General features: G+C 51.1%; 1 protein-coding gene across 1 annotated transcript in view; it reads left to right on the top strand.

Moving 5' to 3' along the window:
- TOGARAM2 (TOG array regulator of axonemal microtubules 2) overlaps positions 1–18,306 on the top strand; it is a 45,021-nt gene that overhangs the window by 10,928 nt on the left and 15,787 nt on the right. Inside the window, exons 8-16 of the mRNA XM_052649514.1 lie at positions 4,393–4,543; positions 4,771–4,935; positions 6,876–7,029; positions 7,922–8,027; positions 8,792–9,027; positions 10,878–11,036; positions 15,449–15,566; positions 15,953–16,047; positions 17,543–17,735. Of these exons, the coding sequence (XP_052505474.1) occupies positions 4,393–4,543; positions 4,771–4,935; positions 6,876–7,029; positions 7,922–8,027; positions 8,792–9,027; positions 10,878–11,036; positions 15,449–15,566; positions 15,953–16,047; positions 17,543–17,735 (1,377 nt within the window). The remainder of the gene's footprint in view (positions 1–4,392; positions 4,544–4,770; positions 4,936–6,875; positions 7,030–7,921; positions 8,028–8,791; positions 9,028–10,877; positions 11,037–15,448; positions 15,567–15,952; positions 16,048–17,542; positions 17,736–18,306) is intronic.

Genomic DNA, 18,306 nt, shown 5'->3' with positions numbered 1-18,306 from the left:
ATACACAAGTGTGGGAGCGGCTTGAAGAAAGCAAGGAGGAACCCTGAGGCAGCTGCTCTAGTCCTTAAGGGTGGAACCTGTAGATGGGTTTGGGGTGAAGGCTATGGCAAAAAAGAGAGGAAAGAAAGGAGGAGAAGGATAGAGGTGAGGGGGCCTAGGTGAAGGGGAGAGTACTGCAGGGAGCCGAGGGGTGGGGCTGAGGGAGGAGGCGAGGACAGAAGGAGGTCACACATGGTTCAGAAGGAAGCAGGATGTGGGGGAGATGGCAGAAGGGCTTAGGTGAACCAAACCAAGTAATCTGAACCAGCACCCAAGATAGCAACCTAGAGGCAGCTGACTCAGAGGCAGATCAGCCAAAGGCTGTGTTTCACAGGCTGACAAACACCTTGTACCTCTAAGGTGACCTTGATCCAGATGATTCATACAGATCCTAGTCTGGATGAATTTAGTGAAACGTGGGGAGTCATTGGGCTTCCCACATGGCTCAGTGGTAACAGAATCCATCTGCCAAGGCAGGAGTTGCAGGAGACCCTGGTTTGATCCCTGGGTCTGGAAGATCCCTTGAAGAAGGCAATGGCAACCCACTTCAGTACTCTTGCCTGGAGAGTCTCATGGACAGAGGAGCCTGGTGGGCTACAGTCCATAGGGTCACAAAGAGTCAGACAGGACAGAGAGCATGCATGTGTTCAGTTCAGTTCACTTGCTCAGTCGTGTCCAACTCTTTTCGCCCCCATGAACCACAGCACGCCAGGCCTCCCTGTCCATTACCAACTCCCAGAGTTTATCCAAACTCACGTCCATTGACTTCCCTAGTGGCTCAGATGGTAAAGCATCTGCCTACAATATGGGAGACCTGGGTTCAATCGCTGGTTGGTGAAGATCCTCTGGAGAAGGGAATGGCAACACACTCCAGTATTCATTCTTGCCTGGAAAATTCCATGGGAGGAGCCTGGTAGGCTATAGTCCATGGAGTCACAAAGAGTCAGAAACAACTGAGCGACTTCACTTCACTTCACATGTCCATCGAGTCGGTGATGCCATCCAACCATTTCATCCTCTGTCGTCCCCTTCTCCTACTGCCCTCAATCTTTCCCAGCATCAGCGTCTGTCCAGTGAGTCAGTTCTTCACATCAGGTGGCCAAAGTGTTGGAGTTTCAGTTTCAACATCAGTCCTTTCAATGAACACCCAGGACTGATCTCCTTTAGGATGGACTGGTTGGATCTCCTTGCAGTCCAAGGGACTCTCAAGAGTCTTCTCCAACACCACAGTTCAAAAGCATCAATTCTTCAGCACTCAGCTTTCTTTATAGTCCTACTCTCACACCCATACATGACTACTGGAAAAACCATAGCCTTGACTAGATGGACCTTTGTTGACAAAGTAATGTCTCTGCTTTTGAATATGCTGTCTAGGTTGGTCATAACTTTCCTTCCAAGGAATAAGTGTCTTTTAATTTCATGGCTGCAGTCACCATCTGCAGTGATTTTGGAGCCCCCCAAAATAAAGTCAGCCACTGTTTCCCCATCTACTTGCCATGAAGTGATGAGACCAGATGCCATGATCTTAATTTTCTGAATATTGAGCTTGAAGCCAACTTTTTCACTCCTCTTTCACTTTTATTAAGAGGCTCTTTAGTTCTTCTTCACTTCCTGCCATAAGGGTGGTATCATCTGCATATCTGAGGTTATTGATATTTCTCCCGGCAATCTTGATTCCAGCTTGTGCTTCCTCCAGCCCAGTATTTCTCATGATATACTCTACATATTAGTTAAATAAGCAGGGTGACAATATACAGCCTTGATGTACTCCTTTTCCTAATTGGGACCAGTCTGTTGTTCCATGTCCAGTTCTAACTGGTGCTTCCTGACCTGCATACAGGTTTCTCAAGAGGCAGCTCAGGTGGTCTGGTATGCCCATCTCTTTCAGAATTTTCCACAGTTTATTGTGACCCACACAGTTAAAGGCTTTGGCATAGTCAGTAAAGCAGAAATAGATGTTTCTCTGGAACTCTCTTGCTTTATCAATGATCCAGCGGATGTTGGCAATTTGATCTCTGGTTCCTCTGCCTTTTCTAAAACCAGCTTGAACATCTGGAAGTTCACAGTTCACGTATTGCTGAAGCTTGGCTTGGAGAATGTTGAGCATTACTTTACTAGTGTGTGAGATGAGTGCAATTGAGCAGTAGTTTGAGCATTCTTTGGCATTGCCTTTCTTCGGGACTGGAATGAGAACTGACCTTTTCCAGTCCTGTGGCCACCGCTGAGTTTTCCAAATTTGCTGGCATATTGAGTGCAGCACTTTATCAGCATCATCTTTCAGGATTTGAAATAGCTCAACTGGAATTCCATTACCTCCACTAGCTTTGTTTGTAGTGATGCTTCCTAAGGCCCACTTGACTTCACATTCCAGGATGTCTGGCTCTAGGTGAGTGATCACGCCATCGTGACTATCTGGATGCATGTGTTCATACACGCAGAGTCACTGTTATGGTCTTCCTTTGAAACAGAGATGTAAGAGTGCAATAAGCGGATCTTGAAGGCCTGCTATGTGCAGGTGCTGTGGGATCCAGTGATGCTGATAAGGTCCAGGTACCACATCCTCCCTCTCCAGCAATGGTGACAGACCATGGGGCAAAGGAGGAATAATTCAGGGCCATGAAATGATCTTGTCCTCTACCCACCTTAGCCACTCACTCCCATGGTCACACCATAGACCTCGGCACTGCAAATATCTTCCCTGCCATCATCTCAACCTCACGCAGCCCATTTGCTCACTTCCTTCTCCTAATGTTCTAGCTCAATCCATCTGACATCCCAACTCTAGCACTTGTCTTTCTCCTGCATCAACAATAATTTCCTTGAAACTGGATCATCCCCACGAGCATCTTAGCTCTCTTTCAGCTTAAGGAAACCAAACCGAAGCAAAAACTCTGCCTTGTCTCTTTACCAGTCCTCTCCTGAGCGTGGGCCAGTAGGCTTAGTCCCTGCAGCCCCACTGAAATCACCCCATTGAGGCACTGGTGGATCCACCTTCCCACGTGCAGCAGTCACAGTGCTCTTTCAGCTTGACCCATTGCCCACTTTTGTGGCTCATCCTTCTTGAATTCCCCACCAAGGAATGGAAATGAGGGCTGCTTCTTTCTTGCTTCTCTGACTACATCAGTTGCATCCTTCCTGGTCCTTCTTTGCTGGCTCCTCCTTGTCTTCCTGACCTCTATGTGATGGCACTCAGAACTCACACCTCTAGCATCTTGTCTATTTACACTGACCACTGTAACCTGAATCCTGACCTATGGCATTAGGTACCACCTCTATGCAGAGGGCTCCCAAATCTCCCTCTCCAGCCCAGACCTTCCCCTGCACTCCAGGAGCTGTTAAATTATATGCCTGCATTTATATAGCACTGATACTCAACATCTGCATTTAGGCCTCTAGTTATATTTCCAACTTATCTTATCCAAGATTTTAACTGTTGAATTCTCACCCATCCCACCCCCGAACTTCCTTTTCCCAGTGTCTTCTCTCTGTGAATGGCAGTAAAAGGCAGCTCCAGACTTCCAGCTGCTCTGACCCCAAATCGCAGGCCCATCCCACCTCCTGTCTCTCTCTTATCCCACACCTCATGTATCAGCCAAAGCCGTGGGCTCTACTTTTGAACTTGTCCAGAATCCGGTCATTCTATCATTTTTCCGGCTATCCTAGTCCAAGTCCTGCCACGTGGAAATTCTTGGTTCTATTTTTGCAACTTCTTGTGAATCTTTAATTTTGTCAAAATAATAAGTTATAAAGAACAATACTTAGAGAATCCCCCTACCCAGCAAAAAAAAGGAAAGGCGGGGGGAAGAGGGAATCAGATCATGTCATTCTTCTGTTCAGAACCTCCAGGGACTTGCTGTGTCCTTCAGAGGAGAAGCCCAAGTCCCCGCCATGGACCGCTGGGCCCAGTGTGCCGAGGCTCCTGCCCACGCCCACCACTCCCGACCTGTGTCCTGCCTCGCCTCTGATTCTGGGCACACCAACCAGCGTCCTCCTTGAGGCTCACAGCCACACCCAGCAGCCCCCAGACTCAGGGTCTGCTCCTTACTTTGTTTCTGTCTCTGCTTCAATGCCACCGCCTTGAGATCGCCCTACCTGAAACAAACCCCATCACCCCGTGTCCCTTACTTTCCTTCCCGTGCATGGTTGCCTGACATCAGAGGCTGGTTTGTTTGCTGCCGTCTCACCACTCTACATAGTTCTTTGGGAGCAAGGCCTCTGAGTTTTTGATCATTTTCAGAGCAACTATCGGCACCCAGGAGCCACTCATGTTCTTGATGACTGAATGAATGAAGAAGGTATAGAAAGCGCAGTTAGGTCCACAAGGTGACGGAGTTTGCTCTGACCTTGTGCCAGATTCAGGTCACCATTGCCAGGTCTGCCCAGGAGAGGATGAGGCTGAAGCAGATGAAGGAGATGGAGTTATTCCGCAGGGCAAAGGAGCCGGAGAGGGACAGAGAGCTCACTTCCCAGAGCCTGGGCTCCTGGAGGACCTTGATGAAGGAAGGTACTGGGTATTTGGGGAAGGTGCCTTCAGGCTGGGGACACTTTTTCACCAACATCTGGGCCAAAAAGAGAACATTTCCACACTTCCCATCCACATGGTCTCCATCCTGAGACTGCGCAGGGAGTCACATTTGCTCTCTCGTAGTTCACCAATGGGCCCATTTCCAAAGGAGGGCTCTGGGGCCAGGCAGGACCGGCACTGTCCAAGGACTTTCTCTGCCTCCGCAGGCCTCCTTCCCCTCCGGGGCAGCGGGACCCTGTCTGTGCCCACCGGGCTGAGCAGCCCCCGCAGGAACAACCTTGGTGTCATCCTGAGGAAGCGGGCCAGCCGGGCCTCATTGCCCAGCATCCCCATCAGCAAGCAGGAACCCAGCTTTGCCCGCCATGCTTCAGGTGGGGCCCAGACCAACTGGTGGGGGGCACATATCCGTCTCTCGGTATGCTGTCTTGGATGCTTAGGGGCGTGGCAAGGGTGACCTCTGCTGCTCTGCTTCTGCTTGTTGCCCTTGTTAGAACAAGAGGCAGCCTGGGGTTGCCAGAGAGAGGAACAGTAGTGTGTCTATGGGCCAGCCCTGTTGTGAAGGGAATTGTGGGTGGCTGGACAGGTGTGCCCAACCTGTGTGGCATGTCTTAGAGGACCTGCCAGAGCACCAGGGTCACAGATGCTGACAACAGCCTCTGGAAATATCTGGAAACACCTGGAAGAGGAGAAAAGGGTTCTGGGAAAATCTTGGATTCCTGCCTGTTGCGTCATAAAATGTCAGGGCTGGACAGGGCTGGTTACAGACTGGGATGCAAGGAGCTGAAGGTTCCGTGGGACACTCAGGAAGGTCCCAAGGGACAAGGGGAGGCCCTGTCCCCATTCTACCAAGGGAGGGTCTATTTTGCCTCCCCTTTTGGCATATTAGGGCTCTATGTGGGATTTCATTTGAAAAGATTTTGCTACAAAAGAACATTTGAAAACAACCAACTTGGTTCAGAGTTTCTTTAAGTATAGGATATTGTAAGACATTGGTGGGAGAATAGAGCATCATTTGGGTTCTAGAAATAACACCGGCTCACCTTTCTACTTCTTTCTCTTTCTATTCTTTTGATACCATCAAGTAGAAAGTCTTAATCTGGTGCTAATTTTTAACGCCTTACTAAGACTTTCGAGTTTCTTCTCTAAACAAAGAGATCTTCTTCCTGGCTAGAAACATCAGAAGCTGACTGCCACTTTGTAGCGAGAGTTTTATAATATTTGTTTACTCTGACTGTAAATATTTATCACACACTATGACAAATAATCATTTACCAATTATGGTAGTGATATAACTTTCCCTTAAATAAACTTATTTAGGGGTTTCCATTTCCTTCTCCAGCAGCAGCAGCAGGGTTTGAAAAGTGAGTTGAAGGAAAATACCCAATAAATAAGGGTACAAGTACTTAAGAGATAGGGCCAAAAAAACAAAACAAAACAAAACCCCCAAAACTCATGGAAGTGGTAACTGAATAGTTGGTACTTGGGAAACATTGATCTTCCTAATCTAAGCTACTTCTTTTATAGACGACAGACTGAGACCAGAGACTCAAAGTCACCCAAGGTCAGCCAAGATCACTCAAGGTGATGGTGACCCATAGGGACTTAGACTGTGGCTGATGACTCTCGATCCATTGGCAAAGCTGGGACGAGAATCCAGGAATGAATGAGGGCTTTGTGTCTTGGCTTTAAGGAGAGTACTAACCCTCAGCTCACTCTTGCCTTGGACCTCCTGGGTATGGCATTGTGAAAGCTGCGTAAAGATGAACCTCTGCAGAGAACTAGGCAGGAAGTGAGAGATCTGGATTCCAGTCCTGGCTCTGTTAATGAAGGAGCTGAGGGACTGTCGGGGGGACCCTGGCTTCACCAGAGGATGGAGAACTGGGGAGAAGGAGGAGGAGGAGAAGTCGTAACACAGGCTCCTGGGTGGAGACAAGGTTAGAGCCAGGGAGTCATTCCTTGATAGAACTGCTGGCCTCACCTCCAGCCACAGACAGGGCAGGATTGGGAATGAATTACCAGCTGGGTGGGTTTGGTCACATGACATCAAGCAGCCTGTCACAGGCCAGTGTGTTTATCATAATCAGGTTAGCAATGGTAGGGATAAAAACGGTCAACAAGAGGTTGGAGTTAGGTGGTCTCCATGGTTCCCCAGGGAGTGCAACTGAGGCCCTGGCTTCTACCCCTCACAAGTCCATTCAGCCTGCAGACCCCTCACCCCGTCTTCCCTTTCTCAGTAAGGTGGCTTCAGTGCCGTGCTGTGGAGGCCTCAGGTCTTCTGGGTGAACCCCCTGCTCCTCTCCTTTTCTTACAGCTCAATCCTTACCTGCGGTTCTCACTTTGGGGTCTCCTGAGTGGGAAGAAGAGGAGGAAGAGACGGATCTTCGAGCTTTCAGGGAGTTGAGGCCTTTCTCAAACCCTGAGCTGGGGCTGGTGGATGCCCTGCAGTGCCTGGAGAGTAGTGACTGGTGAGGAAACAGCTCGTGTGCCCTGTGATGGGGTGGGGTGGGGCTGCATAGGAGCTCCTGCCCTGTGCCTCACCCCCACTGCAGATCCTGGTCCTGTGGGGCGGGGGGGGGGGGGGGGGGGGGGGGAGGAGCGGGGGTGTGCATCTGAGTCCCATGGCCAGTGTCTGTCCCGGGCTGCCAACAGTCCTGTGTGCAGCTCCGTGGTGCCCCAGAGCCGGGCCTAGGAAGTACAATCTGACTCTGCAATGCTTCCATGGAGGCCTGAGGAAGGCCAGTGTCCTTCCTTTCTCTAAGTCAAGTTCATCCCGCTCCGGTGTTCCTCCCCCACACAGTCTTGTGTGCTGTGTGCTAAGTCGCTTCAGTCGTGTCTGACTCTGTGTGACCCTGTGGACTGTAGCTCGCCAAGCTCCTCTGTGCATGGGATTCTCCAGGCAAGAATACTGGAGTGGGTTGCCATACCCTTCTCTAAGGGACCTTCCCAACCCAGGGACTGAACCCGGATCTCTTATGTCTCCTGCATTGGCAGGCGGCTTCTTTACCACTAGAGCCACCAGTCTTGGTCGTGAGCAAAGTGATGACTTGTGGTCCCATTTGTGGGAAGGCCTCCTTCAGTTCTCATGTTCAAGAGCCTTCTCTTGTAGGCGCAGGCTCTGTGGGTGGCCTAGGCCTGGGTTGTGGGGGTGAGCCTCCATCCTGGGTTGGGGTGGGTCATGGACCCCGTAAAATGGCCTGTATTGGACTGTTGGCCTTTCAGCCTGGCTGTGACACCAGGACACTGCTGCTGATGCCATCCAATCCCTCCCCGCTGTGGCGGGGGTGGTGGCAGTGTGGGTGCCCTGTGTAGAGTGCCCTCCCCCAGCCACCTATGACAGGGCCTGGACTTGCTTCTCAGGCAGATGAAGGAGAGGGGCCTGGTGAGCATCCAGCGCCTGGCAGCCTGTCACTCGGAGGTCCTCACCGGGAGGCTACATGATGTGTCCTTGGCCGTGACGGGGGAGGTAAGGGCTCCCGTGTCCTGTGTACTCTGCCTGACCCCCAGCCAGTCCTCCTTCCCTGGTGCTACTGCTAGTGCTGGTCACACAGCAGCTGCAGAGGGGCCCGTGGCTCCCAGGGCATCCCTGTTTATATCTCTGCTCTCAGCCACGGAGGTGGCAGCTAGACACCCATTTCTTAGATTGGAAAATTGAGGCCTGGAGTTTCCTTATTTCTAATCTCTGGGTATTGAGATCTGTCACAGCCCTGTGTTGTCCTCTGTACTTAGAATACCTGAGGAGGGATGGAGTGTTCTGGGCTAGATCTCCAACCTGTGGGCAGTTGTAACATTTCCCAAATCCTTTCTCCTGTGAGGCTAGGGCTTGGCCTAGGCCGGGCCCAGATGGGCAATAAGATGTATCTTATCACAAGTGGAGACAATGCCCCCTGTCCTTGGGAGTAGACTGTCCCCACTGGGGGGCCTTGTGAAGATCAAATTAAACATTAATTGTAGAAGTGCTTTCAAGACTAAGTGTTGTACAAATTCCAGATGGTAATGACAATAGTAGGACTGATAATTATGATGATAATAAAGTAATGGTGTTTTTTAAAAAATGAGACTGTCTTGCCCAGAGCTACTGCAGAGTTTCCATTTCCAGTTTGGCGAGGCCTAGGCCTGGGTGAGGGTGGGGGCCACAGGAGGGCTGGTGCAAGGTTCCTCTTTCCTATGTGTTGGAGCCCTTGGCAGGGCCCAGCAGTCCTGCAGGTCCCCCGCCTATCTCTCTCCAAGGTCACCAACCTCCGCTCCAAGGTGTCCCGCCTGGCCATCGGCACCCTGGGAGACCTCTTCAGGGCCTTGAAGAAGAACATGGACCAGGAGGCTGAGGAGATCACCCGCTGCCTGCTCCAGAAGATGGCAAACACCAGCGGGTTCATCCAAAGGGCGGCCAACCGGTCCCTGGGGGCCATGGTGGAGCACGTGACCCCCGCCCGCTCCCTGGTGGCCCTCACCTCCGTGGGCATCTAGTACGTGGGGACTTGACTGGGGGCAGCCTGGGGAGGTGAGGCAAAGGGGAGAGGCACTGGGTAGGGGCAGAGCAGGGAGATGGTGCAGGTACCTCAAGCATTTCCCTTGGGGAGAAAGACCCCTGCTCCCCGGTGGGCCTCTCTCCCGCCTCTGCTGGGCCAGGCTGGGGATAATGAGGGCAGGTTGTAGCTGTCCCAGGCCCCAGCTGGGAAGGGACGGGTGCTACTGTCTGCTCAACACCGGGGAGCTCGAAGTGGCCGTGGTACTGTCCCCAGAGATGGGCCGGCAGAGGCAGCCTTCGGCCCGGGTCTCACTCTACCCAGGGGAGGGATGCTTCTTTCTGATGAAATCTGGGCCGTGAGCAGAGCAAGGCACAAAATCTGCTCTAGCTGGCCTCTGGCGAGGAGGAGGGGACAGGCTGCTGTCGGAGCCCTTCTGCAGCCAGATCTGCTTTCTCTTTACAAAAACCAACACCAACAGCAAAACCAGCATTCCCCCAAGCCCTTTCTCCCACAGGGTGACACAGCTCTCAGCCCCAACAAGACAGTCACTGACCGTTATGCCAGGCGGCCTACTGGGTAGAACCCAGGGTGAGCTGTCACAGCCAGAAGGCCTTTGCCCACAGACTCCTGAACCACATTACCTAAGTTCACAGCCTGGACTGTTACTAAACTTCCCCAAAGTTTCTGTTTCCTCATCTGTAAAAGGAGACCAGGGATAATAATAAAATTGTTGGGAAGAGAGTACAGGGATTGATTCATGAAAGAGGGGTAGGGGAAGTGCCTGTCTCTACCTGACATTGAGTGCTGATTGTGGCTGTTTTTAACCAGGGAGAAATCAATTGTATTTTTTTTTCTGGATTCCTCCCCATGCCTCTGCTTCCTCACCTGCACGATGATGACAAAAGTAGCTTGTGGAGTTGAGGAGACCCTGGTTCAAAGGTGTCCAGTGCAGAGCCTGGCAGGGAGGGTGTGCTCATGGTAAACGGGGCCAATTGATTCTTGTCAGGAAGAACCATGGGAGCCTGGAACAGGGCTGTGCATTGGAGCTCCCTGGGATATTGCTAAAGCGCAGATTCTGACTTGTGTGCTAATGCGCTGGTCCCTGGACCGCACTGAGTAGGGAAGCCTTCCTTTGTGTTCCAGTGGAATGGTGCCCAGTGGGGAGGAAGGGGCCAGTGTCACCGAATGCAATGGACTGTGGACACACTGAATTCATATTGGATGAGGTGAAAAAGAAAGAGGTGACATCCGATGGGTTCCTCCTGTAAGATTTCAGGTTCCCCTAGAAAACACCCATCAATCTCCCATCCCACCTCCTGTTTCAATTCAGCTCAATGAACACGCAGTAAATGCCCACGAGGTGCTGAAGGGTCACCATGCCAGAGGGGAACAGGAGGTTCAACTGAGAGGGAGACTTGCTGTCTGCTCCCTGGGAACCGTGGGGTACCCCTGTATTTACCAGGGGACAAAGGACAGTGCTCTTCCCCACTCCCCAGAAAGTACTAGTTTTTTCTGGGGGCTCAGAAGGCAGAGGTAGGGTATCCTAGGTAGAGAAAAGGTGAGAAGTGAATTTAGGCAAAGGCAGCACATGAGCTCAGGAAGGCACAGGGATGGCGGGCACACGGTGGGCCTGGGGACGTCACGTGGCTTCAGTTTCATTGTCAGGAAGGAACTGGTCTTCCTTGAAGATTCCCCTGAGCCCTGGAGGGACAAAATTGGGAGCCCACTGTGGCATGAAACGTGGAGGCACAACTGTAGGTCCCTGTGTGCCAGTCTGGGGATGCCCCCCACCCCCACCCAAACCCCATTCCTTGGCTGAGCCCTTGCCTGTGACTGTTTCCTTTCAGCCACCGAAACCCCTTAGTCCGGAAGTGCACTGCCGAGCACCTGTCGGTCGTCCTGGAGCAGATAGGTGCCGAGAAGCTCCTCTCAGGCACCAGAGACAGCACAGACATGCTGGTGCACAACCTGGTGAGACTGGCGCAGGACTCCAACCAGGACACTAGGTAATGCAGGGCCTGGGGGACGGCTGACCTGGCCAGCCCAGGCAGACAAGGCTGCCAGCCACCCCTGAGGGTCTTGCCCACGCAGCTCAACTTCCCCAGGGCCACGCGGAGAGACAGCGATGGACAAAGTTGTGTTCTTTCCTTACAGCTGTCATCCCACCTCTCCACACCACCACAGCCAGAGCCAGGCCTGCTCAGGGAATGGTCACTACCCTCATCTCCAATCTCTCTAGCCATTGCAACCCTACCATCTGCCTCCCATCCCTCACCTTTCACTCCCCCTCTAGCCACTGCAGTCTTGCTCTAGTTTCTGTCCCGGTCCAGCTCCATTCCCTATAAAGCTATCCATTCATTCATTCATTTTTTTTCAAGAGATATGTGATGTGTATTCTGTTCATTACTATGAGCACAGGTGTGAACAGGAAAAATTAGACCCCCGATCTTACCTCCTAGTTGCATAATAAACAAGTAAATAATTAGGACAATTTTAGACACAAATAAGGGGCAAAACAAAAACGTAATGGAGAACAAGGTAGGGACTACTTTAGGTTGAGAGTCAAGGGAGATCTCGCTAAAGATTGACATTTGAGTTGAGAACTGATTGGCTAGTAGGGCCCAGCTCTTTGAGGATTTGGGGTGCAAGAGTCCCAGCAAAGGCAGGTGGTACATCCCCTGGGATGGGCTAAGTTGGGTGTTGAATGATGAGATGGCGAGGCTTCGTGGAGCATGGTGAATGAGGGGAGTGGTGGGCAGTGATGGGGAGGAGGCAAGGCCAGGCCGCGGGGCGGGGGCGGCTCATGGGTCAGGGGTTGGGGTTTTGGTAGGAGTCTTTAAAAGCTGGGTTTGGGGTCATTTATCATACTTCTCAGTTTGTGACATGTTATGTCTGGACCCCCACCGCTCCTGGTTCAGCTCCAGAGGACACGTCCACCGTGTTCTGTGTTGTGTCCCAGGTGGTGCGTTCACATGGGCTGTCCCACGGTGCACCTGGGAAGGTGGCATCACACGCGTACACCCTCCCCATGCACTCCCACAGGACTGCACCTCAGGATTGCAACCCCATGGACTGCAGCCTTCTAGGTTCCTCTGTCCATGGAATTCTCCAGGCAAGAATACTGGAGTGGGTTGCCCTTTCCTTCTCCAAGGAGTCTTCCTAACCCAGGGATTGAACCCGGGTCTCCTACAGTGCAGACAGATTCTTTACTGTCTGAGCTACCAGGGAGGCCCCCCCTACCCTGCCCCTGAGGTGCCTACATCCTCACAACCTTGCAGTTTCTGGATTTCACATTTTTACCCATTTAGTGGATAGAAGTGCTAGCTCACTGCTGCTTCTTTCCTCCCTCCCTGATTGCTAATGCATTTGGGTGCTTTTTGATATCTTTGCTAGTCTTTTAATTTTTTTGAAAAAAGTCTCTCTGACAGCTGGAGGATTGATAGTTGGGGAGAGGAGCCAGGATGTAGGTGGGATGCTAGGTGGATGGCTACACCAGAATCTGGGCAAGTCATGTTGGAGGCTGCAGAAGTGGGAGGGGGTGGATTGGGGTGTATTTTGAAGGCAGAGCTGATCGCAGGTTGGTGGTGAGGATTTCAAAGAGGAATCAGAGATGACACTTAGGTTTTCAGATGCACTGTGGGGTGAGTGAAAGGGCCATCTACTGAAGGGAGGAATATTGTCAGGGAAGTGCTGAATAGAAGGTTTGATTGGTTTGCTCTTCAACATGGGTGGGGGAAGGGAGGTTAAGCTCTAATACCTCTCCAGATCTAAACCCGTCGCCGACCTCTCTCTCACACTGGATGGCATTGACGGCACTTCATTTTCTTTCTTGGAACCTTATGCTTCTGGTTTCCATGGCGCCACACTCCCTGGTTCTCCTCCTTCCTCTGTGTCTTTCTCCCACATCTCCCCCCTCACCCGGATGCCCATGGCTTCAGGAGTGTCTTCAGTCCTCATCCCCGCCTTGCAGCTTTCTTTCAGTGGCACCGTTACTTCCTGTGGCTCCAGTCACAGCGAAACTCTGATGCTCCCCTGTGTCTCCCTCTGGGCGGCTCCTTCTCTGAGCATCCATCCATCCATCTCTCTGATGCCTCCCCAGGACCCATCATTGGGATATTCCACTGTCATCCTAAATGAATTCACTGCCTTCTCCTGAAGGCTGCTTCTCTGGCTGTGTTCCCTCTCTTATTAAAAGTCACTATTATTTACTGAGTCATCTAAGATTAAAAATGGGGAAGTTATACTTCATTTTTCCCTCCACATTTTAATATCTTAGAATTCTAGGCATCTCACAGTTGTTGGCCAGGCAGCAATTAAGACTTTGGTTTTACTATCTACACAATTGCAAACTTGATCCTCATTTCTCATCATATAAACCTTTGAATTACTGTTTGTGTTGTAGGAACTACATTATGAGACTCTGTTTGCTGGTTAGCCTTTTATATTTATTTTAAGAAGTCACTGTGGAGACTTGTTGAGTTTAATCGTTGTTTAAAATGTCTTTAGAAATATTACACTGTTTTTGGCATTGAAGTGAAGAGTTACTGTGTATGAGAAAAGGCATGGGAATAGAGTGTTGGGGCATAAATTTGATATTAATGCAAACATTCATCATTGAAGTAAAGACCCAGATTCCACAGTTTCCTACAAAGCAACCATTAGGTACTTTACCTGACCTAAGGAAGGCAGGCAGTCCCCACAAGAAGTGTTACTTTTGTTTCTGAGAGAGCATGAAGAAGGATGGATGGCTTTCACATGTGGGGCTGTGTCACTGAAGGCAGTGGAAATTGGCCATGTCTTCTTTTTCTGTTTTTCTTTCAGAAATAAATTAATGGTGCATCTTTATAATTAATGAAGTTTTAGATGGAGTGAATATGATAATTCTGGATGCTTCAGGCTCCACCTCCAATCAGCTGCCAAACCCTTCAATTTCATCTTCTTTAGCAGCTCTTGAATCTGATTATCCTTACTTAACCCAACCCTCCTGCCTATGTCAGGCCTTAGCATCTCTTGCCTGGATTATTATAGTGGCCTCCTAACAGGTCTCCTGGACCCAGCCTGGTCCCCAAAGATCCATCTTCCACACTGCTGCCTGAGACATTAAAAAAAATTGTTTATGGATTTATTTTTGGCTGTGCTGGGTCTTCGTTACTTTGTGTGGGCTTTCTCTAGTTGCAGCGAGTGAGGCTTCCTCTTCATTGTGCTGTGCAGGTTTCTTGCTGCAGCGGCTTCTTTTGTTGCGGAGCACAGGCTCTAGGCACCGGGCTTCAGCAGTGGCAGCAGGCACACACGCTTAGCAGTTGCAGCTCTCAGGCTGTGGCACCGGCTCGGGAGTTGTGGTGCACCGGCTCAGTTGCCCTCGGCCTGTGGCGTCTTCCTGGACCAGAGATTGAACCGTATCCCCTGCATTGGCAGGTGGTTTCCTTGCCACCCCACCACCAAGGAAGTCCTGAGACATTTCGATTTTAGTGAAAATCTCGTCATTCCTCAGCTTCAGCCCAGTTCCTTCACATCTCCCTAAACTGGCTCTTACCTTCCTTCTTCTCTATCCTGTTCTCTTCCTGGGTCCGGTCCCTGCCTGCTATTCTCCAACCGCACGCTTGCAGATCCAGCAGACCGTCTTATGCGGCGTCCTCTCTCCTCCACCTCCTTCTTAATCTCATCCCATTTGTGAACTCCTACTCATTTTTTGTGGCTTCCCACGTGGCGCAGGGGTAAAGAACCTGCCTGCCAATGCAGGAGACGCTGAAGATGTGGGTTCAACACCTAGGTTGGGAACATTCCCTAGAGTAGGAAATGGCAACCTACTCCAGTATTCTTGCTTGGAAAATTCCATGGACAGAGGAGCCCGGCAGGCTACAGTCCACGGGGCTGCAAAGAGTCGGACACGACTGAGTGACTGAGCAACTGAGCACACACACACTCATCTTTTGAGTCCCAACCCAAGGTGCCCCCCCACCACCACGATTAATCAGGTAGCATTGACCCCTCCCTCCTAGATTGCCCCACCACACCCTTTCTCAGACTTCTAAATGTCTCTTGCTAGAAAAGAAGTTAATACACTTTGGTATAGCCATCCAACAGAATATTATTTAGCCATTAAAACGGATGACATGGGGAGATGATCAATGATAAAGTGAATAAAGCTGGGTAAAAGTTATATATACATTCTGATAGCAACTGAAAATATATATGTGTAGAAAAATGACTATAATAAAATAATATAAAAATTTAATAGTGGTTTTCTCCTGGTAGTGGGATTATGGTCAGTGTTTATTCTGAGTTGGGATTACTGTCATAATTAGAAAAAGTACTAAAATTCTCTTACTATCATTAGAAAAATTATGCAAAGCTGTAAAGCAAATTTATATTGCATTCCTGTGGCTGTTGTTTCATCCTGCTCTTTCTTCAATGGCAGGTTTTATGGCCGGAAGATGGTGAATATCTTGATGTCAAACACAAAGTTTGATGCATTTCTGAAGCAGTCTCTCCCGTCCCATGACTTGCAGAAGGTCATGACAGCTATTAAACAGCAGGTGAGTTGGCAGGTGGTGAGGTGTGAGCTGGTCTAGGGTGGGGATCAGGCCTGAGCCTGGCAGCCTACAACCCTCAGTCGGGTCAAGGGAAGGGGTCATGCACTCTAGAGGCTTTTGTTTCATCCATGATGCCTGATGGGCAGAATTTCCTTCTCAGTGCTCAGACCTGGTTCTGCCTCTCTCTGCCTGTGTCCTTTGTGCCTGCCTAGGTTTTCTTGCCTTCATCTTCTAAGTGGGGACCTTGACCCCTGGAAGGCTCCCCAAGGCCCTTCCAAGCTCTCCTGGGTGGAAGGGGTTATTCCTCTTGTTTCTGTCTAGACTGGAGCATCTGGCAGTTCCCCAGAGAGCTGTCCCTTTCAGCTCATGTTGTGTGTGTATTTCTCAAGGGAATAGAAGATGGTGATGAACTTCCATCAGCCAAAGACCGCAAGGTGTCAAGAAGTCTGGTGGTGTTTGAGAATGGGCTGCCTGGCCAGGACGGGTACAGTAGCTCTTGTCTCCCTAGGGCTCTCCAGAATGAATGGAGGCTTGGCCTGGGGCCTGCAGTGGCCCTGGGTGTGGGGAAGGGTATGCATTTGGGCTGCAACTGAGCCCTACTTGGTCGGCAGGACTCATGGGTGAGTTTATGGGGAGGGTTCCCTCATCCACATCTCGGGGAGGGCAAATCGTGGGCTAGGAAGCATCTGCTGGTAGAGATGGGTTCCTGAAGTCTCAGCCGTGTAGCTGCTGTTTAAGGGTGATGGGGTCAGGCTACATGTGAACCCAGGGTTCATCCACTTAGAGCACCTTTGGCCATCAGAGTGGCCCTCCTGGGACTAATTTAGAGGCAGAGGTAGAGTCAGGCAGGTGAGAAGGAATAGGCCCAGGGGTGAGAGAGTGGGCATCGGGAGGAGTTAGACATCCAACAGGAATCTGACAGTCACTCCTGCGCCTGAAACTAAACTCCTGTGGGAGACTATCTGGACTCTTTAGCTGCACCCCCAGGGGAAGCCCCCTCCACCTCTTCTAGATTAACTTCCTGCTCTCAGCCAGACCTCAGCCCCCCAGTCCTCCGAGTTCTCTTTCCTGTGCCTCTGCCTATGTGTGTTGTCTACACCTGGAACACGCCTGTTTATTCTATAAGATGTGACCCCCCTGCCCACCATGACCTTCCCCCAGAAGCTCTCTCTGCCCCTCTGCCCCCATGTCCCCTAGGTTGCCCTGGCCTTCAGTCCTTTACCTCCCAATGGTCCATGAGCTCCTTGGGCAAAGACCACGCCTCTCATCTCATCACTCGCAGTGTCCAGCAGAGCTCTTGGCACACAGTTAGGCAAGGAGCCTGGGGTATAGGGATGACTGTCAGAATGGATGAGGCTGGGCTCTGCTGGGTGGGACCCAGGTGTAGGGCAGAACTCAGAGACCCAGGTGAGCACTGGGGGTGGGGATAGGAGCTCTGTGTGAAGCAGCTCTCCTGTTGGCTGGAACGGACCAGGGGAATATGATGGGCCTCTGATGTTAAGACAAACGTTAAGACAACAGGGCTTCTTAACATTTCCCTCTTCCCAGAGGATATGAGCAGAACCCAGACGACCAGGGGTCAGGATGCAGGCTCCTGGCGAGACCTTCCCCAACTCTTAGGTTAAAGTGTGTCTGTTATCCTTCCATGGATTTCCACCCTCACTCCAAGCTCCCTCACCCCATTCCTAACTTACCTTCTGAAAAGAGGAAGGAAAAAAAAAAAAAGCAAGAAGAAAGAGCCCTGCCCACTGATAAGGGGACAGAACCCTAGGCACCCAATTAGCATCCTCTTGAGGAAAAGGCACTTTGAGAGTTTCCGAGGCCTGTGACCCCAAGCAGTGGGTGGAGGGGAGGCTCGAGTGGACTAAGCTGCAGGTCAAACTCTGGTTTCAGCCCCACCTGACTTTGGGGGCTGTGCATGGGACAAGATGTATGTTCATTCCCTGGGGCTGCCCAGGTCAGACGCTTGTTCCATGCAGGCTCAGCTCCAATGGCCCACGGCTGGTGGGGCTGCGCTCCTCTATGCGGGGCAGCTTGGAGATGGTGGAACAGCTACGGGAGCTGACGCGGCTGCTGGAGGCCAAAGAGTACCAATCTCGGATGGAAGGTGTGGGGCGGCTCGTTGAGCACTGCAGGGCCAAGCCAGCGCTCATCACTGCCAACCTGGTCCAGGTGAGTGCCACCCCACACCTGTCCTGTCTCTCCCCCCAGTGGGTGCAACTTCAATCTGGAAAACTCAGGAGAGAGTTGGACATTGTGCCAGACCCTCCAGGGTAAAGGGAGCCTGACAAATACTTGCTTTCCAGTTTCCATGGTAATGACATAAGATTATCTGGAAGTGGCCAAGATGACCAGGGCATTGCTTCCTGTTGGGCACCTTGGGACCACTCAGAGTCGTCCTGGGCATTTTTCATCCTCCTAGCGGATATATACAGAGGAGGGTGGAGATGGAGGTTGCCATGGCTAAGGGCTGCCCCCAACCCTGCTATGCACATGAGGTTTGGGGGTAGAACATGTGCTTGACCAGGCAACTGGGCCAGGATGGCTGGATGGGTGGGTTCAGAGAAAGCACAGGTTTCATAGTCTAGAAATGAGGGCAGATGCCTGCTTCTTCTAGGAGTGAGGCTGCTGACACTCAAGCCACATAGCAGAGTAGTTAAGACACAAGCTTGAAGTTTCTTACTAGCTGTGTGATCTGGGCAAATCATTTAACCTCTCTCAGCCTCAGTTTCTGTTTTGTATT

The sequence above is a fragment of the Budorcas taxicolor genome, chromosome 11 (genome assembly GCF_023091745.1).
Source record: "Budorcas taxicolor isolate Tak-1 chromosome 11, Takin1.1, whole genome shotgun sequence".
Lineage (NCBI taxonomy): Eukaryota > Metazoa > Chordata > Mammalia > Artiodactyla > Bovidae > Budorcas > Budorcas taxicolor.
This window is presented reverse-complemented; position numbering and strand designations above follow the sequence as displayed.